General features: G+C 38.9%; 2 protein-coding genes across 5 annotated transcripts in view; one reads left to right on the top strand and one right to left on the bottom strand.

Moving 5' to 3' along the window:
- Positions 1 to 1505: 1505 nt before the first annotated feature.
- Positions 1506 to 14354, bottom strand: CHAMP1 (chromosome alignment maintaining phosphoprotein 1). Its single transcript, XM_037807395.1, has 3 exons — positions 14187 to 14354; positions 10406 to 10562; positions 1506 to 5108 (listed from the first exon to the last, which is right to left on the bottom strand). Exon 3 carries the CDS (start codon positions 5051 to 5053, stop codon positions 2573 to 2575), a length of 2481 nt encoding a protein of 826 aa, XP_037663323.1. The 5' UTR covers positions 5054 to 5108; positions 10406 to 10562; positions 14187 to 14354; the 3' UTR covers positions 1506 to 2572.
- Positions 13851 to 22646, top strand: part of LOC119512619 (F-box only protein 36-like) — a 34835-nt gene continuing 26039 nt past the window's right edge. For 2 of the 4 annotated variants that reach the window (XR_005212416.1, XM_037807399.1), the window contains exon 1: positions 13851 to 14212. Coding sequence is in view for 2 of the 4 variants with exons in the window: in XM_037807399.1 (XP_037663327.1) it covers positions 13987 to 14212 (226 nt within the window). In the remaining 2 variants the exon portion in view is untranslated. Of the gene's footprint in view, positions 14213 to 16126; positions 16243 to 19616; positions 19736 to 22646 lie in introns of those variants that run through there. The other 2 variants (XR_005212417.1, XM_037807398.1) reach the window with 2 other exon arrangements.

The following is a 22646-nucleotide window of genomic DNA, read 5'->3' as shown; positions in this document are numbered from 1 at the left end:
ATCAGAACAACATATGAACAGAAATGGTTAAATTGAGTAAAAGGGATAATTTTAGTTTTTTTTCATCTGGGGGAGTAATTCAACCTAAACAGGTATCCCCTCCCAATTTTGTAATGCTTGTAGATTTGGTAAGCATCCTTCTATGTCTTCCTCTAAGACAAGATAAGGGATCCACACCAATATTAAAAATGAAAGCAGTTTCTGCTATAGGAATATCACAATTCATGCGAAAATTTAGATGCCACCTAAAAATAATGGCATCAAGTAAAGTCCATGAATCCGGAGGGAGGTGAAATAATTGATTCCCTTTCCTATTATGTAGTATCACTGGACTGAGATTTCCGTAAGTCTTAGAGTAAAAGAAAATGTAATGAGTAGGTTATATTGATTAAAGAAAGATGCTATTCTATAGGAGGGAAAGCTTATCAAGGCTAAATTAAAATAAGTTATAAAGAAATGGTACAGCTCACTTGGACATTACAGACAGAGAAAAAAAAAGTGAGAATCTACAAAAGTTAAGTGAGCTGAGAACAGTGTCTAAGGCCTTAGGAAAAGCCAATACTACAAATGCATCACCACCACTTACCCTGGCAAAGGATTCCCCATCTTATGGCAGTATCATGAGAAAACCTACACATAACAGAAATCAGATGGCAAGATGTGATCTAATTGGCTTACCCTGAGCAAAAGTCAAGGATTCTTGCACCAAAAAGGATGAAGTCACAAATACTATCTTAGTTATGTATAAAAGGGGTGATTTTAGATTACAGGCTACAAGAGGGTTTGGGGTGCTGAAGACCATTTCATGCCTTTGATCAATCAGTGTAGATGGGAAAAAAAGGACGACTGTATATCCAAATTATCCTATAGATTCCACTTGTTGGCATCATTGCCTAGAAGGAAAACTCCAGAACTGGAAGCTCAGAACAAGGTGCCCAGTGGAAACTAGCAAAAATTACAGCAGTGGGTTAATCACAGTGTTTTCCCTGCCCTGACTGCGATCACCAGAGAGCGAAAGACCTTAACCTAGTAATACCTAAATATTCAAGTCTTCCCAACCAGCATGTTAATAGAGATGCTATGAAAAAAGTGTTACTTCAAAAAAGGTCTGGGAATAGCTCATTAAACCCAGTCCTCTCAATTCTGGCTATACGTCAGAATCTCTTAAGGTACTCATTAAATGCCTTACATTCTTCATATGATGCAGCCAGGGCTGAGAACCACTGTAATTAAACAAGCTGAACGTCTCAGAACCTTTAATATGCTAATGTGTATTAATGAGAGTTTCCACAAGGGGGTGTTTACAATACACTATTTCTTACAGGACCACAGAATTCTTTCTCTCTTCAGAGAAAACACAGCTTAGAAAATGCTGCTTCAGATATGTGACCGAGTATGTTAAAAATAAGCGGAAATAGGAAATAATGGAATTTAGCTATTATATGATGGTAGTTACTCAAAACACAAACATAGAAGATTGCTAACATGAAAGTCTTTGTTTTTAATTTGGTTCATACACTTTTGACAACATATTTTAGAATAAAATAACTCATGAACAGGTACAAGGTATTTACAGTAAAAGAACTGTGAACATAAAAGTGATATATTTTTCAAACAAACGTCTATTTATAAAATTTTCTACTATGAATCTGGAAGACTTTCAGTTCCTACTTCCCACCCCACCCCCCAGCCCCCTGCTAAGCTTCACTCCAACAGGTAACCTGTAAGGCCCAGGAGGTATAAGCTCTGACACATTTGGCAATTAAGGATCATCTCTTGGTGTGAGCTGGCAGGGCAGAAGAGGGCCAGACCTGGGGTAAGACACAGAATGGAAGACTCCAATGGGAAGTCTATTCTACAACTAAGGACAAAAAAAGACAAAACATCATAGTAACTTTTCTCTTAGTTTCTGGTCACACTCCATACTTTCGTAAGAACTGCTCCCCCAAAGGCGGCTGCAATCTATTTTAAAAACTTACTCAAAATTTCCCCTTTTAGCAGAAAATTAACAACCCTGAGACTCCAATTTTCTATGAAAAAAGCTAATAAACATCTAGAAATTTTTTGAGATTTATAAACTAATTTCACATGATCAAACAGAAACTTCAAAATAAGAAAATATATTTAATGAAAGACAACAAAATTTCCTCCCAAGTAACCTTTCATTCCTCATTCTTAAACAAAACTACTAATTTCTATTGTCTGGTATCAGTTTCATAAAATGACACATTTTAAAGATGTTTTAAATTTAGTACAACTTGCTTTTCATTGCTAATTAAATGGAATGTCTACTCTTCACATTATTCAAATAAACTTAAAAGAAATAAGAGAAATCTTATCCATCTGGGATATACAGTATGAAATTATTAATTTGCAAGGTAACCACATAAACAGAGACCATAAAAAAAAAAACCAAATGCTTTTTCTTTTTAACACTACTGACATAATAATACACATTACAACCATACACATCAAATCTACTGATCCAACTAGGCTAATTCGTTAGCTACACTTTCAAAAGACGGTTTTAACAAACTTTGTAGAGTGTATATTTATGTATATTGTTTAAAAATTAAATTTGCTGCTCCTCCAGTGGCAGTTCAACAGCTTCCATTAGCTTTTTATTTGCCTCTTCATTATGCCGGCTTTGACAATGAGTTAAATGTTTCTTAAAGCCTCTTGGGAAATTTGATTCAAAATTACAACGTGGACATTTAAGTAAACTTTGCCCATGGGCTGCAACATGATTTTTAAGAAGAGATTCCAAAAGAAAAGCCTTCCCACAAATTGTGCATTTGTAAGGGCTATGAACATTATGCTTATTAACCAAATGATGCAAAACAGCACCTTTTTTCATAGCACGACAACAACAAATTTTGCAATAATACTTTCCTTTTCCACGCTTCATATATTTTGCTATCTCCTCTTCAGAGATAAAAGCCTCCTTTTCTTCAGTAAATTGTAGTACGTTTTTGGACTGTTCTGGGCTAGTCATGTCTATTTTGTTCTCTTTACTAAAATCAATAGATTCCACATCAACTTGCTCTTGATCACTGCTTGACTCTTGGCCTTTAATATCTATTGCATCCAAATCTGTTTTTATATACTCACTACTACTAAGCTCAGCATCTGAGTTCTCTTGGTTGTCCTTCTTGAGCTTCTTTGAGCAAGGAAATAAAGTGTCCTCTAAGAGTTTCTTGGGAGTAGCCAGAAGTTCTTCCTGAACCAAAATATCACACTTTTGAACATCTACGGCATCTAACTGCAGTTCATCACCAAGCTCAACTGCTTTCTGAGACTCTGAGAATATAGCAGACTTAGGAAGTTCAGGGAAAAGGGGATGCTTCCTGGGTTCTGGAAAAAGAGCACGTTTTCGTGGTTCTGGAGAAGCAGGAGGGGCTGTTTTGGTGGGCTCAGGAAGAAGAGCAGGTTTTCTAGGCTCAGTATCAATAGAGAGGACAGGTTTCCAGATATCTGAGGCTGCCTTAGGGGATTCAGACGGTGCAGAAGGACCAGTTTTCCGTGTCTCCGGGAAAAGAGCAGGTTTCTGAGGTTCAATAAAAAAGGAAGACTTCCAGAGATCAGGAGAAACACCACGGGAATTTTTCTGGGGCTCAGGGAAATCAAGTGAGGCAGAAGTTTTTCGTTGATCAGAAGAAAGCTTCCAAAGCTCGGGTGACCCTGAGGGTTTTCTGAGCTCTGGAGATCCTGCTGGACTACGGCCCTCTGGGGATACGGGTGGGCCCTGTTTGCGAAGCTCAGGAGACAAGGGAGGTCCTGCTTTACGGAGCTCAGGAGACACTGGAGGAACTGCCTTCCAATGTTCAGGCGACAAGGTAGGAGTTGTCTTTCGGAGTTCTGGTGGCCCAGACTTCCATGACTCAGGAGATGTGGGGGGAGTTTTCCAGGAACTAGATGAAGCTGATGAAGACTTCCAGGACGTAGGAGATACAGATGGAGCTGGTTTCCAAGGTCCAGGTGATATCGAAGGAATTGGTTTCCAAGGTCCAGGAGATACAGATGGAGCAGGTTTAGCTGGCTTCCAAGGTCCTGATGATGCTGAAGGACTAGATTTCCAAGACCTAGGGGACCCAGGTGGCCCTGGCTTCCAAGAACCTGGTGACACAGCTGGGGCTGGTCTCCTAGGCTCTGGAGAGACAGCAGGAAATGGCTTCCAAGGTTCAGGTGACTCAGATGGGGATGGCTTTCTGGGCTCAGGGGAGATAGTCCGGGCTGGTTTCCGAGATTCTGGAGATGCAGTTGGGGAAGGCCCCCAAGGTTCAGGAGAAGTAGCTAGAACTGGTGACTCTGGAGATGAGGCTGATGGTGGCCCCAATATTTCTGAGAAATGAGAGTGTTTCTGGGGTTTGGGATTAGTAAGAGTAGTCTTTACTGGCTCAGGAGATAAAGGGGCAAGTTTCTGTGGTTCTGGAGAAGGAATGGGGACAGATTTCTGAGATTCAGAAACAAGAGGGACTGGTTTGGGAAGTTCAGGAGAAGAAACAGGGGCAGGTTTCAGAGGCTCAGGAGAAGGAAGAGAAGGTGTCAGTGGCTCAGGAGAAACAAGAGAGCCAGATTTCTGAAGCTCCAGGGGAGTAAGAGTAGTAGGTTTTGGTGATTCTGGAGATGTAACCGGGCCAAGTTTCTGAGTTTCTATGGAAAGAGTAGGTGTAGGTTTGAGGAGTTCCGTTGAATTAGGGGGCATTTTCTGGTGTTCAGAAAGAGGAGGGCTTTTAACAGAATCTGTTTCTTTGTTCAACTGATTTTTTGGTTTATCATTCCATTTCTCTGGGGACGCATGTTTGGACGTAATATGATAGTAAACATTAGAGTACATCTTGCTGGTAAAGAAGCATTTATGGCAGTGAAATAGCTTTGCACTTTTCTGGTAAAATATCATTTTACCTAACCCACCAGCATCCATTTCATCACAAAATTCTGGATGGATGGTACCCATATGAATTTGTACATTTTCATAATCTGTGCCTTTGAAACTGCAGTGGTCACACTCCAAATGTGCTGATGATTTACGAAGTTCCTGGAACACTTCCATTTTTCTTTCTGTTACAACACACACGATTATGTTTCTTTAAAAACGTTCAATGTTGCTGCAAGAAAGTAGAAATAAATTATTTTCATGGAACATATTTTGAATAAAATGCTGTTCCAGTCCATTCTATTAACTGTATAATTTTAAGACTAGAATGGTATCTGCATTTATTAGATAACATAACTCGATAAACATTTTGGAGATGACAAAGGAGAAATTAATCTAATTTCAAAATAAGTCCCAGGCACTGTGATAGGAGTTTAACATACCTCATCTCATTTAATCCTAACACTATGATGTAAAAATTATATTTGCATTTATTAGTGAAGAAACTGAGGCTCAGAGATGTTAAATGACTTACCAAAAGTAAAAGGACTCTATGTGATGGAGCTAAGGTTCATACCTGAGCTTGTCTCCATAATTATTTACTACATATGCCTTACTTGAACTCTTAAAAACCTATACCAGACAAGCCATCAGCAAACAAAGCTTAGTAAATATAAAAACTGAATCTAGGTCATTTAAGGCCTTGCAGTAGTGTAATATGTCTTGCACTTCAAACCCTTTTCAGAAGTTATTAAACTAAATCTAATTATGAAAGGATTGCTTTTCTTTTTAACCTGTTGCTGGCTTGATTTAATGTCAACATATCTCGTAATGTTTTACCCATCCTAATATAAAATGTTTCAGTTATTCATTTAATAAATGAATTATTTTTTGTTCTGTGATATTCTAGGCACTTTGGTTTCAAACTGCAAGCAGTATCTTGCAATATGGAGCTTACATTAGATGGGGAGCTAGAGTGTGCGAAGTAATATGGATAAGCCCTTCAAGAAGGTCCACTCTGAAATATTTGAGCAGAGATCTTGAATGAGTGCAGGAGTATGCCAAGCAAACGGTATTTCACATGGAAGACACAGCAATATAAACACCGTTACTTACTTAACAGAAAAGACAATTTTTTAAAAATTTTAAGCCAGTCCTTTTAAGTAGTGAAAGTAGAAGCTCTTGATAAAAACAAACTCACATAGTACCAAGATACTCAAAGTATCATTCCCCAGAAGTAGCCACTGTATCACTGGCTTTCCAGTGGGCTACCCATCAAAACTAGATGTATCACTGCAGAAATTTTCTAGGCATAAACAAATCCACACACATTTTAACCAAATGGCATGTTAAACAAACTGTTCTACAACTTGATTTCATTTAAGAACTTATCTAGGACATCTTTATGTATAGAGTAAACACTGAATTTCCTTGTACACATCTTTGAATGCGAAGGGAAAATTCCTAAAAGTGGAGATTTGATTCAAAGCCTATGTACCTTTAAAATTGATATATTTTACCAAACTCTCAAAAACTTGGAATACTATTACATACCAGTCAATGTATATACGAGGGACATTTGCCCCACTCCCTCATCAACACTGAGTACTATTAAACTTCTTATTCCTTGCTGCTTGTTAGGTGAAAACTGGTTTCTCACTATTGTTTTAATTTGCTTCACTTTAATGAGTAAGATTGAACATTTTTTCTCACTAGCTATTTGTATGTCTTTTTCCAAGTACAGGTTCATTTCCTTTGACTGTTTTTTTCTTATATAAAAGAAATCAACACTTGATTAAAAACATTTTTCCAGTTTATTATTTGACTTTTGACTTTATAATAGTTTTTTATTTTATTTTTTTACCATGTGTGCACAATTGGTTTACATAAATATTAAAAACGTTAAAATGTTTTCCTTATGTCTCTGGGTTTTAAGTTGTGCTTAGAAGACTTCACACTCCAACATTTAAAAAAAATCACTCAATATTTTTTCTTATGATTTTTCCACATAAATATCTTTAATCTATCTGGTAAAAGGTGCAAGGTGATAGGCATCTGGCCTATTTTTTTCACTCAAAATAGCTAGTTCAGTTGTCTCAACAACTCTGAACATGTAACTCTTTTTTTTACTGATCAGTAATGTTCCACTTAGCATTTACTAAATTTCATGTTTATGATTCTATTCTGGCCTCTGTTCTATTGATCTATTTCTCTACCAGTTCTATCTGGTATAGTTCTCCTCAGCATGGTATCTAACAACTGCTAAAAGAGATTCTGTAACTAATAAAAACAGCGAATTTTATTCACCAAATGGATTAAAAAAATCTTTCCTCCAATGGGAAAATTATGTTTCATTGTTTACCCAAAGTACCAACCACTACTGAGAGTTTCCAATATGCTTTGTTCTAATAGTAATGACAGGGTAAAAATGTACTCTCTACATTTTACAAAGAACAGTACAGAATAGAAACACAATTATAGGATCTTTGTTAATTTTTAAAACATTAACTAAAATTAGTGACATATTTCTAATTCTATAATCTTTTGTTAAAGATGTTATTACTGACAGTATTGTTTTCTATCACCTGTATCAGTACTGTATTGCTTACAACTTTTATTTTTGTTTTTGACCTGTTAAAAAGATGATAAACAGCTGAATAAACAACAAATGTCTTTCTTCAGAAAGTATTGGCTCCTCCTGAATTACCCTGCAATTGTCTTGTCTTTTAGAAAATTGTTTTAGGGTTTTGTTGTTCTCTATAATTTGGGGTGGGGGTGGGGAAGAGACTACAACAAAAGGAGAATTTCTAAAAAGAATCTTTAACTTACACACATACTAAAGAAAATTTGTAGAAATAATGGGTTAACCGACCACCTCAGGGCTCAATATTCAACAAAACTAGACTTGAGAGGAAAATGAAAGATGTGTCTCAATAACCCCATGTGGTCATAAGTGGCAATAACAGCCAAGGGATGATCATGGTAAGGAGGCATTGTACAGCACAGAGGTTAAGAGCTCAGGTTTGCTGGATTTGAGTCCTGGTTCTACTATTTACCATGTGGCTGTGGGCTTTCGTCAAGTTACTAAACCTATCTATGTTGCAGTTTCCTGATGTGTAAAATAGATATAATAGCACCTATATTGTAGATAAAGATATTTTATGTGTTTAGAACAGTATCTGATACACAGTAAGCACTTAATATTAGTTATTATTATATTAAAAACTACAAGGTAGCCTCTAAAAAATATATGCCTTCAATTTCTGGAAATTAAATAGTCCCTAACCACTTTGGTAAAGTTATGGCTGATGATGTAGCATACTACACAGGCTTGACCAAAAAAAGATACTTACTTATCTAAAGCCTGTCTGTGACAAGCAGAGAGATAGATATTATTTTCATGATTTCTGTTCAAGTTTTTTAAGCTTAGTTAAACAAACTGTTGACTTCAGAAACTTTTCCTATTTTCTCAGGAATTTTATATAGTATGTAGAAAGTACTTTTGATTTCTCATTTCAATGCAGGGCTTACCTGGCTGTATCCCTCCCCTCTTGGCACAATGTATAGTCCCATTAACAAATGATTTTGTTCTTTTTTCTGTATGCTAATTCGGTAACTTTTATTAATACTAACTCACAAAGTACAGGTCATCAAAAAACCCAGTGAGTGTATAAAACAGAAGTTGATTATAAACTGAGGGCAAAGCCTCTTTTGGTCTATTCCCACAGAAATGACTAAGCACATTGTTCTGTAGTCAATTAAGGGTTAAAAAAAAATGCTTCTGGCAAACTTACCAAAGGAAAAAAGAACAAACAAAACCACATCTTATAAAATGGACATCTTCAACAATATAACAGAACACCAGTCTCCTCCTTAGCATCTCCCACTCCTTTCCCAATTGTTATTTCAACTTTTATCGTCTCTTTCCTTATGCAAAGCTTTAACTGTTTTTTATCCTCGTATCTACTCATTACTGTATTTCTCCCTTCTATGCCTCTTAGAATGTCAGACCAACACTACATTTTACAGCTATATACCACTTGGAGTAATTCCTGCCTCTTATCTCCAGGAATTACTCAATTTCTCTGGCTGGACTGAATCTGCCTATCCCTAATTACTGCCTATTCCTTTCCTGCCTGTCAAATCTGTGCATTCTCCAGCTCTCTTACCCTTAATATGGGGCCACTTAATAAGTACATCATTCATTCTCATTCTCTTTCTGTCTTTATTGAAGCCCGATGGCTCCTCAGACTTCTATGATTCCTTATCTCCCAACTGCTCTCCCTCTTCCTCTTCCTACCTCCAACTCTTCTGGCCATTCTCATGTTTCCACTACCCATGCCTGCCTACTACCAAACCTCCGTACACTAATAACCTCCTGCTTTAAAAAAACATATTAAAAATAATGCTACATTAGGGAATCCCAATTTAATAAGTCAAGCCCCCAATCTTGGGGCTTGCCTTTATGAAACTTATTCCTCCAAAAGAGAAGCTAAGCCCACTAATAATTATGCCTAAGAGTCACCTACAGAGAACCTCTTTTGTTGCTCAGATGTGGCCTCTTTCTCTCAGACAACTCTGCAAATATACTCACTACCCTTCCCCTTACGTGGGAGATAACTTCCAGGGGTATAAATCTCCCTGGCAATGAGGGACAGGACTCCCAGGGATGAGCCTGGCCCTGGCATCATGGGATTGAGAATGCAGTCTTGACCAAAAGGGGGAAAAGAAATGAAACAAAATAAAGCTTCAGTGGCCAAGAGATCTCAAATGAGAGTCAAGAGGTCAATCTGGAGGTTATCCTTACATATTTTACAGATACTCCTTTTTAGTTTCTAGTGTGTTAGAATTGCTAGAATGAAATACCTGAATCTGCTGAATAGTAATCCAGAAGACTTGATTCTTGATAATAATTGTTTAACTGTATAGCTTTTATCATGTGACCGTGTGATAGAGAAAACCTGGTGACTGACACTCTCTTTACCCATTGTATGGGCAGATGAGTAATAAAATAATGTCAAAAATATATAAATAATAGAGGGGGATAAGGGATACAGACAGGATGGTTTGGGTGTTCTTTTTTATTTTTTCTTTATTTTGGAGTATTGAAAATTGATTATGGTGATGAATGCACAACTATATGATGATACTGCGAGCAACTGATTGTTTACTTTGGATGGATTATACTGTGAGTACATCTCAATAAAATTACATTAAAAAAGATAATGCTACAGAATTCACTTCTCAAATCCCAAATTCTATCATAGATATGTGTATCTAGTAAACATTCAACATTACCAAGATATGGGTGTATATACTTTCATAGTTTTTCCTTTAAAGAACTCCAAGTCCTTTTTTACAGAAGTTCTCATCAAAAAATAGTCTCATAAGCATTAAAAGATGAGAAACAGTAAAAGCAAACAAAAAGCATATGCAAAGTAACGTTGGCCGAACATTTTATAAATCCAATAAAGCCTTTTAGAATGGAGAAGGAACAAAGACAAACATGCTTTTCCCCAGTAGACTTACCAATTGTCTTACTAAAAGCCTTAAAAATGGTCTTCAAAAAGCCACATCTTCAAAATGGTCTTCAAAAAGCTTCAAAAAGCAACCTATATGGCGTTTTGACTAAACTACAGAAATCAGCCTGCAGTACACGAAGAAGGCCAAAGATGAGAAGTTGAACCTGGGAAAAAAAAGGGTAACCAAAATTATATCTCTGCAATAATTTTTACCTACTGTAATAAAATTTGGCTTATTTCTCTCACCACCCTCATGCCCTCCAACAGTGAGAGCAATCCAATCAAATAAGGCTGGACATCTGATTTAACAGACAAAACCAAAGACATGGAGTTCTGTGGAAAATACCAATGGATTCCATCATGACATCATCCTGACTTTCTACAATGGATTCAATGCATGTGTGTATACCAAATCCTATTCAAACCCACCCATCTAACTTCAGTTATGTAGCCTCAGAATACTGACCCATACTTTACTTCTCTGACAAACACTTAAAACTCTCTGCGGCCACAACTACAGTCCACAGGAGGAGCTGATGTTTTGTCAGTCAGCAACAGTACACAGCAGAGTGGCAAATTAACAGCAGTGGAGGAAGGGCCAATGCAACACCGCTGACAGGACTGAGGGGAAAAAAGGTGGAGAACTCCAGGGGAACACAGAATGGTAGTATTCTGAAACCGAGGAAGTATAGATGGATCTGTTTCAGCTACTCCTATGGCCTCTTCTCTTCTAGCATGAACTTCAAAGAGAAAGCATAATATTGGCATCAGTTTGTTGACTTAAACAGAATGGGACAAACTGACCATGAACATAATGGGCAAAACCAAACAGATAATGGCTCACAATGTGCTTCCGATAAACTCTAATACATTCAACTATCCCCTCCTCTCTTTTCCAAACTTTGCCACTGCTTTAATTCTGGTTCCTGATCTCCTGCCTCTGTTGTCACTTCCTTCCAACCCATTCATCATACTACACCCAAAGTCATCCTCTAAACACAAAAACCTAATGTTGCTTTCCTGCTCACAATTTCTCAAAGGCTCTCTGACTTCTACAGCAGAAACTTTAAACAGGGCATATAAAGCTCTTCATAATCTGACCCCTGCCTTACTATCCAGTCTTCAGCCTTGCATCTCCCTACTGCACCATGTTCACAAAGTACTGACCACCTTGTAATTCTCTGTCTGCTCAAAGCTTGTGTGCATTTACCTAAGGTATTTCCTCTCCTTTACACTCTTCAACTTGTCACTCAGCCACCAGGCAAATTCTTATCCATCCTTTAGGCATACCCCCTCCCAATAATCCTTGGATCACCCTTCTATATACACACCTCCACTGTAGTAATTATCTATGACATTCACTATAACCTGACTCAGCACTAGGTGATGGGCTCTTAGAGGGCAAAGACTATTTATTCACTTTCGTAATCTTTGCAAACATTCCTGGCACACAGAAGGTGCCCAGAAAGTACCTGTTCAGTCTATAACATTCTCTTATGAAGACTGGGGACCTGATCACAGATTCACAGAATTTTAAAACTAGAAGAGACTTGAGCTTTTTACCATCTAGGCTCAGAGTCATAGTAAAAATTTTAGGGTAAGAGAAGATCTTAAGGATCACTTACTTTAAAACTTCACTTCTACAATTCAGGGGAACTCAAGCCCTGACATTAAATAACTTGCTGAACATCAGGCAAATAATCACTGATGTAAGGCTAGAATAAAGTTCTGCTATCTATTTAGCTTATTTCTAGTGTATCATGATCAAACTAGTACAGTAGAATTTAGTGAGATCTTGAAAAGCCAGTTCAATGGCCCAAAACAAGAAGATAAAAGTTATCAAGCATTCAGAGTCCAAATAACGATTGAAGAATTATAGGATCATAGAGAACTGTATATGCATCTCACAGAATATCCTAGTGGATCACTGTCTCCAGTTCTGGGAAGGAAGGACACTTTAAGAGGGTCTGTAACAGGCTACGGAACACCCAAAAGAAAGCAAGTAGGATAACAGGTATTCTTAAAAACAGGTCATCTAATGGGATTGGGAAAGCCATAAGGACCACACTCCACTTTGTCTAGTTTATGGATGGATGAGTAGAAAAATAGGGGAAGGAAACAAACAAACAAACAGACAAAGGTACCCAGTGTTCTTTTTTACTTCAATTGCTCTTTTTCACTTTAATTATTATTCTTGTTATTTTTGGGTGTGTGCTAATGAAGGTGTCAGGGATTGATTTAGGTGATGAATGTACAACTATGTAATGGTACTGTGAACAATCGAATGTACGATTTGTTTTGTATGACTGCGTGGTATGTGAATATATCTCAATAAAATGAAGATAAAAAAAAAAAAACAGGTCATCTGTAAGAACTAGGTATTTAACTTCAGAAGGGGAAGAGCTATGGATAATATGTAAGCTGTCCTAGAAACAAGTAGAAGCCAGGAGGAAAACAGCCTTTGTCTCAACAGAGAGTTTTACCAACTCCTCCATCATGGACTAGAACACGTTGGCTTGTCAGGTAGGAGCAATCCATAACTGGAAGCCAATGACCAATATAGGACTGGAAGGCTCCTCAGAGGGCCCGAGTTCAACCCCTTCATTTTACAATTAAGAAAACTGACGCGGAAAGAGAAGAGTGACTTGTTACAGATCACACAATTAGGCCTGAGAAAGCAACCAAAGACCCTGGTTTACTGACTATGAATTGTTTTAACACATCATGCTGTCTTTCCAACAGCTGCTCAGATACTGCAGAAGTGAGTCCTAGAATCCACTTTGCAGGCACGGGCTAAACATCTGAGGTTCCTCCTTCCAGCTTTAAGATTCTGGCAAAATTTTTCCTAAATTTCAGAGCTCTTAACAGTTAAAGTAACTCTAAATTGTCCAGATTAATAAGAACTTTCCACCCTACTTTCCTCCTTTACGGACCCAACATCCTGTATCTAAAAAACACAAGTTCCAATCACTGGTGCTCTGCCATCATATCAGCAGAATTCTTCAATGCGGTTCTAAGCCAGATGGGATCGTACCTATTCGACATTCAAATTCTTCCTTGAAGCCTAATACCACTGGTCTTCTTTTAAAATACAACTTTATGTGTAGCTTTTCCAAATAAACCTCAATATGCAGCACATATTTAAAGCTAACTGGCCCCTTTTTGTTTTTTACTGACATTTTTCTTCACCCCTAACTGATTTTTAAACGGTCATAAGAACAGAAGCTGAGGCAGACTGGAAGCAGAAAAAAAAATGCATCTAGAACGAAAACAGAAAGACTGCCTTTCTCCCTATGACACGTCCCAACTTCCCAACGGGTTTTCAAACAAAATGTTTCAAACCTCTGGCGCGACTGACACCCCGGGCCCTCACCATCCCCTAAGTCCGCCGCAAGACCAGAGGACTTCAGGACGCCAGGCCGTGCCCGATTCAAAGGTCAGGCCCCTTCACTCCTCGGCTGACGTCCCGCAGAAACGCCTGCCCGGACCAGAGCCGCCAGCCCTCGGGCACAAAAGCGCGTTCCCGACCCAGCTGCTCGGCTTCTCCCAGGAGGGCCTTTCCGGCGGGGGTCTCGGGAAGCAGGGGAGATGTCGGCGCCAGCAGACCCCATGGGGGCAAAAGCCCCCGGGTCACCTCTTTCTGCAGAAAAGGCCAGCAGCCTCCTCTCCTCTGGGGGATCCCAGGCCCTGGTCACCGTCGGCGGCCGGGCCCGGACAACGCCTCCCGCCCACAGCCGCCCCTCCCCCGCCGCCCGCGCCTCCTTAGCCGCCCAGCTCCTGCTTCTCACCCGTCCTGCCCGCGAGCGGCATCCAGGTGGGGATAAGGGAGGGAAATGGGGATGGAATGTGGGGCGGGCCGGTTTCTCCAGAGCCGGGGACTCGCGGCTGCCCGTAGCGGTCTGCCGTGCCCCCGCTGCGCGCGGCTCCTTTTCCGAATGGCGACGCTAGACGGAGCCAGCCGGGCTCCGGGCGCGCGAGCGTGCGCGCGGCCGCGGGAGAGGGGCGGGTGGGGTGGGGGCTGACCGGCTAGTTTACAGCCGCGCGGGCTCGCCCGCGCGGACCAATCAGCTCGCGGATCGTGTGGCGCCGCTTTGCCGAGAAGAGCCGGCATGTGTAGCTGCTTCGGCCCCGCAACCGGAAGTGCCTCGCGCGCCCGCTCGCCCCGCCCACTGCCTGGCGCGCGCGCTGCGCGCCAAGCTCCGAGGAAGTTCCGGGCGCGCGCGATGGGGAGGCGGGTCCCGGGCGCTGTGGAGGGGGTCGCGGAGCCGGTCGCTGGGTCGCCCGCCTCGGGCCGGGGGCTGGAGGCGGCCATTCCCTCTCGCTTCCCCTTGTCAGGTTTCTAGCGTCCCCAGCCCCCACCTGGGGGCCGCCACCGACCGCCGCCCCGACTGCTCCCGCGGCTATTATTTTCTTTGTTCCGTTTCTGTCTTTTGTTTCGTCTTTTAAAATTAATAGGCCCCGTTAGGCCCTAAAATACCTTGGCAGAGAGGTAGTAGCGTTGACCGAAAATACTCCGTGCTTCAAATTATTTGCGCCTCAAAATACTTGGGTGGATCCTGTTACCTAAAGAACGGAAACAAAAATCCTTACCCCAGCATTCCCACCCTACTTTGTCCAAGCCTAGTTTACCTTTGAATAAACAAACATTTACTCAACCTCTGTGACGGTTATCTTGTTCTAGCCTCCCTTTAATGCCAAATTTAGGATCGTGCATTCTTTAATTCTGAAATCATTCTAATTTCGAATATTCAAACCTTAACTAGAGGTGTATTTTAAGAAATTTACTGCTTTTTGTTTTTGCAGCAAAAGTGATTCGTTGTTTGATAAATTAAATTGCTGGACGAATGACTTTCCACATAAGTAACGGTTTTAAAACTGTCACTCATTTTGTCCACCTGGGCTCAGCAGACACGACCAGATGAAGGGCATCTGCCCTGGGCGTGACAAGTGCACTTGGTCCGCGACACTGTCAACTCACCGCGGGCGGGACTGTGTGTCACTAGTTTCCCAACATCTGTGCTTAATGTCTCGTTGCCTGGCATAGAATACGTGGATAGACGCTCAAAAACATGCATTGAATGATCCTATAAACGAATGCTGTTAGTCTTTACCTCGTCAAACCCTTCCGGTCCTACAAGGCCTGCCTCCGTAATGGACTATCTTCTCATAACACATCAAAAAAACTTTCTAAGAAAGGAAAAGTTGAACATCCCATTAGAAATACGGGGCAAAGGACATAACAGCTAGTTTGCAAAAATAAGAAAAGTAAATGTTCAGTCAACGAGTGGAAAAATCTTCAATCTTGATAATAATAAAAATGCAAATTTTAAAAAGTGCTTTGTAAACTGTTAGATGTAAAAATGAGATATTCTTTTCTTTTCTCTGAACTTCAAGATTGTACATATTTTTAACAGTTTTTGAGATTACAACCTTTAAGATGAAGTTTTGTTGCAAGATTCAGTATGGGTAAATATGGAGTGCTGTTTGTCTTATTTTTAAGCCTGTATTAAGAAAGTCTTGTAATAATTTTATCATGGGTTTTGCTGCTATATCAGCGTTCTGTAAACTTGCAACTCTTTATTATTATTGTTTTTATTGGTAATATTTTTCTTAAGGCCACATCCTGGAAGGTAGTTTCATTTGTCACTGCCATTGCACAATTCAAGAATTGATTAGAGCCCAGAGACTGGTAGCAAGAAACCAATTATTATTTATTCAGTTGGTGAAGTGCAGGTGTTTCTAAGGTAATTTTTAAATGAAATATCAATTTGTGGCAAGAGGTGCTTGTCCCTTTGGTGTTCGGTTCTTTCTTACCTGCAGAAGGGAGTTCTCTCTGGACTACAGGTGGGTGAGGAAGTAACTTTTTCTCTTTGGGCACCCTGGAATGCTGGGTTTCTTTTCTTCAAGAAGCTTTTTCTGGCCTTTTAACCTTATGCATTGAATTCTGCTTTCAGAAACAAGGTTCTGAGTGGCTACAGACCCTAATTTGAACACAGTTGCTTTACTTTGTTTCTTACTGAAGTGTTATAATGAGTTTATTATCCCACAGGCCTCTCCTAACTAGACTGTGAACAAACCTCTAGCATGCCACAACTTTGGAAGCCAAAAACCTTGATTCTGATGGGGCAATAACTTGGTCTTTTTTATTGATTCTTTCTCTGTAAATTTAACAGGAATGACAGCAAAATAACAAAACATTCAAACACCCTCTGCCATGATTTTGAGCTGAAGTTAAATATTCAAAGTATTGTAGTTAAAGAATATGTAAATAATTTAGATGAATAATGCAAATAAAACTCAAATTATTAAAATCTTGGTCTTTTGGCGACTTCTCAGATTATTGCCCTGAACTTGAAAGTAACCAAAGCAAGCAGAAGGAACTCTCACAAAAGCCTGTACTAAATTGAGAACCTTATAGACTTGCAAACTCTTATTTAACATATAATTCTTAGTAAATTGGGTGTTTTCTTAACCTACCCTAGACTGCAAGGGCCAAGCTTGAAGCAGGGAATGGGTGCAGTCAGGTGAACTAAATTGCAACATGTGACAGCCTGACAGCTTTTTGGGGAGCCCAAAAAACAAAAACTGATAAACAATTGTGCTTTGCCACAAGTCAAAGAGTAATGATGCTGTGCCCCTGCATATATTCAAAATCTCCGTAGATTCAAATGGGCTAAAACCAGTTCACACGTTGTCAAATGAAATCTGCCCAAATCAGAACTACTTTTTTGTCAGAAAAAAGTCAGACTTAATTTTTCAATTCTATTTAGTGCATTAGTATGCATGTCAAGGAAACTCATAAAAATGAATGAGAAATAAATTAAGGAATACTTGCTGTAAGATAAATAATAAAAGCAGTCAAGATTATAACATAGATCTAATATAACATCCATTTTATAAGTAATAAAAACAAAATAAATTGCTATTTCTCTCTACTTAATTTATGTTACAAAATAGCATGTAACTAAAATGATAAGTTAGTTATTAAATGAGTTGATTAAAATGGCATTTCTTTCATGCATATGTGTGTATTGAGTTCTGGTGTTGGGCTTTGGGGAATCGCAAAGTATAATCTTCAAAAAGTTAAAAGCATGACAGACAAATGCAAAGTGAATATATATCACATATTTATTTAACTCATTAAGGAGGGAATCAAGAGAAGGATAAAGCTGGTTCAAAGAGAATTTGTAGGACTGAGTGCATACAGTCACTAGATGAAGGAATGCTGGAATCAGATTGCTAGCTTGGAAGCAAAAATAGTTAATGTACTATAGGATAATTAAACTGCAACCTTTGGGGTAAAGTTTTCTGTTGGACAGAAATCATTTGCATTTCTTCTGGACAAAAACTACAAGTTAATATGTAACTTTATACTGTGTGGGCCCTAATCAATAAGAAATAATAAGTCAAAGACTAAATAATATTTAGGTAAACCTGTCAGATGTGGCATAGAAAAGCCATGCAATCATTTGTTGGCTGTATTTACAACTTTTGGACAATTTTTCTTAACAGGATTTATTAAATAAGAATTGAGTATAAAAATGAGAATCAACTCCATTAGTATTTGTAAATGGTTCTCAAGCTTTTTCTAATATAAGTAATGAAAATAAAAGTTATGATTCTAAAAACAAAGTTGAGTCCCTTAACTAATCATGTCTGTGCTCTTGGAAGGTTTCATATGTCCTGGCTTACCAGTTTGAAGAGTGCTGGTTTACAACATACAAAGTGCTATTAATGTTATTTATTAAAATAACCCTCTTAGGTATTGTCCCTGTGTTAAAGATGAGAAAACATGTCCAAGTCCAGAGAAGTACCAAATGCCAGAATTAGGAGAACCCACCTGTATTTGGTTCCCAAGTGCTTTATCAATTCCACCTGCTGACCCCTACTTATCTAAGAAATAGGAAGTTAAAGTTGGTATCCCTTTGGTTCTCAGTATAGTTATTTTACTGCTCCTATTAGAAATGTAAAACATAACCTGATTAGCATCCTCCAAATTGAGGAGAAAGCAGCCATCCCTAGCCTATCGATCACTTTCCTAGACTCAGTAAACAAAATGGAGAAAGCCCATTTACAAGGGAAAGGTAGACCATCTATTGATATGCTGACCATTGATGGTCATTCGTTGCTTGATGGATGTCAGCTGGAACCCCTGAAATCATTACCCAAATATGAGTAATCTTGTCCTTGGATGGCTGGAGCCTAAGTGACTGGTTTTAAGAGGGAAGAAAGCAAGAGGTTAGGGGCAAATGTAAGGAAATTGATCTGCCCCCACAGGACTATTCCCCAAAAGAGGTGGCCAGGTCTGAATTTCCTATTCAGGGTGACCTGACCAACTTGAGTCTAGTCCAAGCCGATTGTGATCTCCAGGACTGGAAAGTCAGGACCTGGTGTTGAGGTGGTGAGAATGCCAAAGTCTGGCATCTGGGGTCTATCATGAAGGGCCAGTGTTATTAAAGTAGGACTCAAGGCTACATGTAGGATACAAGGAACAGGGTTCAACCCTTTCAGGGCAGAGATTTGGCCTGAGCTAGCAGGATGTCAAGGCTAGTGGATCAGACAGAGGTTCAGGAGGGGCCCTACTTCAGCAAGAAAGAATTGAATGGCAAGTCATGGTCTGAGGGCCATTCGTGGGCTTGTGCTCCTTTATTGAAGGTAGGAGGAGAGAGTGTCCAAGTGTATCAGGAATTCAACTTAGGCTAGTAGCCAGATCCCAGAAGCCTTTGCTGGTGGGAGAGGGACTCTATCTCTTTTTCCACGCAGAGCTGCCTGTGCAGACTGATGATCCACGGTTAGCACAGCTGGCCAGGGTGATGGCAGAGCAGGAACTAACAGGATTTGCTGACTCCCTGGTGCATACTACAGCACCTGGCACACTGGAGGCACTAAATAAGTATTAGTTGAATAGATGCATGATGATCTTCTCAAATACATGTAAATGAAAGGGCCACCAGGAACCCTGACACCGAGCCTGGCCTGCTGGGGCAGTTGAGTTTCTTTATGCATTGCCAACTTATCATGACAGTGCAAAGCCAAGCCTCTTTTCAAACAATCCTGTTCGGTTCCTGTGAAAGGAGGGGCAGAGGGCACTTTTCTTCAAGCAGGCTTCCCCAGGAGCTAAGGTTACTTGCTTTTGCTGGTAAAAAAAGCAGGAGTGGTGAGCATAGAAACCATTCTAGAAAAGCAACCTGACCTGGCCCTGGAGACTGTATGTGATGGTGGAACTGCAGAGCGAACCCCCATGACTTCTCTCCTCCCCAATGTTCTGTTTGAGATCTGTAGCCAGGCTCCTTCTCCAAGCAAGGACTTCCACCACCTGGCTATCACCAAAACTGAGGTAAAGTGCTGGCAAAGCTAAGGCCCTGATTTCTTGCATATTACAGTTTCAATGCTCAAAACACAAATACTTACTGTCCTACTGGTAATAGCATAGTGGTTAAGAGCTTTGGTTGCGAAGTCTGACAAACCTATGTCTGAATCCTGCCTCCACCACTTACTGTGTGTGTGTGAATGCGAACTTGGGCAGGCTATTTCTTTATATGCAAAATGGGGTAGTATTGTAGTACCTGATTTAGTTTCCCAGATGCTAAAATAAATACCATGCAATGGGTTGGCTTAAACAACAGGAATTTATTGGCTCATGATTTTGAGGCTAGAAGTCCAAAATTGAGGCATCAGCAAGGCAAGGCTTTCTTCTTGAAGAGCGACATTCTGGAGCTGGAACAATTCATCTCTAGTCTCAGAACAACCTCCCTAGAAGGCAGTTTGGTGACCAGCCATCGTTTCTGTAGCATGCCCATGGAAAAGCCCCCTCCCCACCCAACCAAGAAAAGTTTTTCCAAACATTCCCTTCAACCACATGGAGTTCTGGTGAGTAGAATTTTCACCATCTTTTCCATCTCCAAGTCTAGCATGTCCTCTTCTTAATTGTGCTCTGGAGGAATGAGGCCTTTGTTGGAGTCAAGACCTCTGGGCTCGTGAATAATGCAACAATTTCTGTAAATGATCTCTCTCTGACTAGAACTGAGAAAAATTCTTTGCTTTTAAGGATCATGTGATTAGACTGGGCTCACCTGGAAAATCCAGAATACTCGCATTTCCTTCAGGTCCTTAACTTTAATCACATCTGCAAAGTCTCTTTTGCCGTGTAAGGAAACATATTCAGAGGTTCCAGGGACTAGGACGAGGGCATCTTTGGGATCCCATGAGTCTGCCTATCATACAGTGTATTTGGGCCTATGTTAGGATATTCTGAATTCAGATAGATCATAGAGTCTGATGGGGAGTGACTTTGCCTCATCACTCTTCACTATTGTTAAAGTGTACATAGTCCTGGAGGGAGAGCCTTTTAGGAATAAAGCAAAGAAAACTTCAAATGTTGAAAATATCTTTTCCCACATATTTAACAATAGGAAAAAAATTTCAGCTATTGTCAGTTCTTGCCCTTAGGATATATCATTGGCTGAACAACAAAGTACCCAGAAACAGCTGAAGCAGAGCATGTTAGAGATGTGCTTGTTTAAAATGTAGCTGGTAGCGCAATATTATGAATGTAATTAATACTAGTGAATTGCACATTTGAAAGTGGTTAAAATGGGAAATTTTGAGTTGTATATATGTTACGATATAAAAAGTTCAAAAAAAAATGTAGCTGTAAGTTCTCTGGGACTATTCCCAAAATATATTCTATAAAACCTATGGGTAAAAATTTTATATGATTTGCTGATAAGGAGTCAGTAATCATTAAGATAGTTAAAACCTATTTTTATCAAACCATAGAATTATATTTTCCAACTAAGTCATTCTTCATCCAATTAAACAGTTTATTATTTCTGCTTCCCATTTATTAAAAACTAAAATTATATGCTAGTTGCTGGACATATTAGTTACTAGCAGTATAAATTTTTCTTTTTTATTAAATAGATAGGAAATGTTTGCTATGGTATAAAACAAAATTAATGAATTTGTTTTATAATAAATGAACCTTATTTAATTATTCCCCAAAGCCCAATGTTAGAGTTTGACACACTCATGCAAACATATTTACTGAAGATATATAGCATGTATCATAGTCCCCACTTCATTAATAACTCATAAGCTTAGCAACACATTATATTGTATGATTTTAAATTAAGTAGAGAGAAACAGATTATTCTATTAGCTTTACATAATTTTAATTTTGGCTTTACTAATTTTACTAATCTCTTACAAGATGTATTCTAATTTGATTTTTTATAAATAAGCCCTCATTTTGAGATGTAAATTTCACATTTATTTGAATTGAAAGACAAAGTTATACTTTTCTGAGAAAATAAGCCTGATTTGGATGATTGGTTTGATAATAAGGACTGACTGCATGGTGACTATTTTCCATAAATTGGAAGAATTAAATCTACAATAGACGGCTTTGGCAACAATATATTTACAGCATGTGGTAAGATAAAAACACTTTGTAAAAATATTTAACTAGCAAAGACTACTGAAATTACTGCTTTGAGTTTTTTCCCCAAGCCTTTCTGTGTACATCAGATTAAACTGTTTACTTCCAAAAGTGAAAGAGTAACAGGTATAATTAATAGATATTTGATAAGTCTTAGGAAAGTCTTCTATTCTACTTCCCAGAAATTGAGAGAGTGAACAACTCGAGTGATTGCATAACAAATCCCTTTAAAAGTCAAGTGGTTTCCAATTCTTTGCTTTCAATAAAATTGAAAGAAAAATTGGATGATAGACCATTAGAAGAAAAATTTTTGATTATAGATAAATATATGCATTTGGGCATAAAACTTGAAAGAAATTCAAAGAATTAAATGGTGTTACTATAAAAAAACTCCTTCCATTTCCCTTCTTGCTTATGTGAACAAGATTTTTTAACAATTATATCAATAAAAACAAAAAATTGGAATAGAATTAGCTACCTTATGTATTAAAAATATTCATCCAATTCATCCATCAAAACATGAATCAGATGGGAAAAAATCCCAATCTATCTGAGATGAATGTTTTAAGTATTTTATTACTAAAAAATTTAAACATCCACAACGATAGAGCGAGCAGTATAACAGACCCTCATATATCCTCGCCAGCTTCAACAATTAACATCCTACTGTTTTTAATTCAAGGAGTTGTACATTTAACCATTTTACATTTTATGTTTACATATCAACAATGCTAATATTTGCTTTGATTAATTATATACTTATAGTGAAGATATTTTTAAAACGTAGGACATTATGATGGAAAATTTA

Source organism: Choloepus didactylus, chromosome 17 (genome assembly GCF_015220235.1).
Source record: "Choloepus didactylus isolate mChoDid1 chromosome 17, mChoDid1.pri, whole genome shotgun sequence".
Taxonomy (NCBI): domain Eukaryota; kingdom Metazoa; phylum Chordata; class Mammalia; order Pilosa; family Megalonychidae; genus Choloepus; species Choloepus didactylus.
The sequence above is the reverse complement of the archived record's forward strand: the minus strand, read 5'-3'. Positions and strand labels throughout refer to the sequence as shown.

Coding starts and splice junctions, on each gene's coding strand:
- CHAMP1 (XM_037807395.1), bottom strand. CDS start 5,053: ATGGAAGTGTTCCAGGAACTTCGTAAATCATCAGCACATTTGGAGTGT.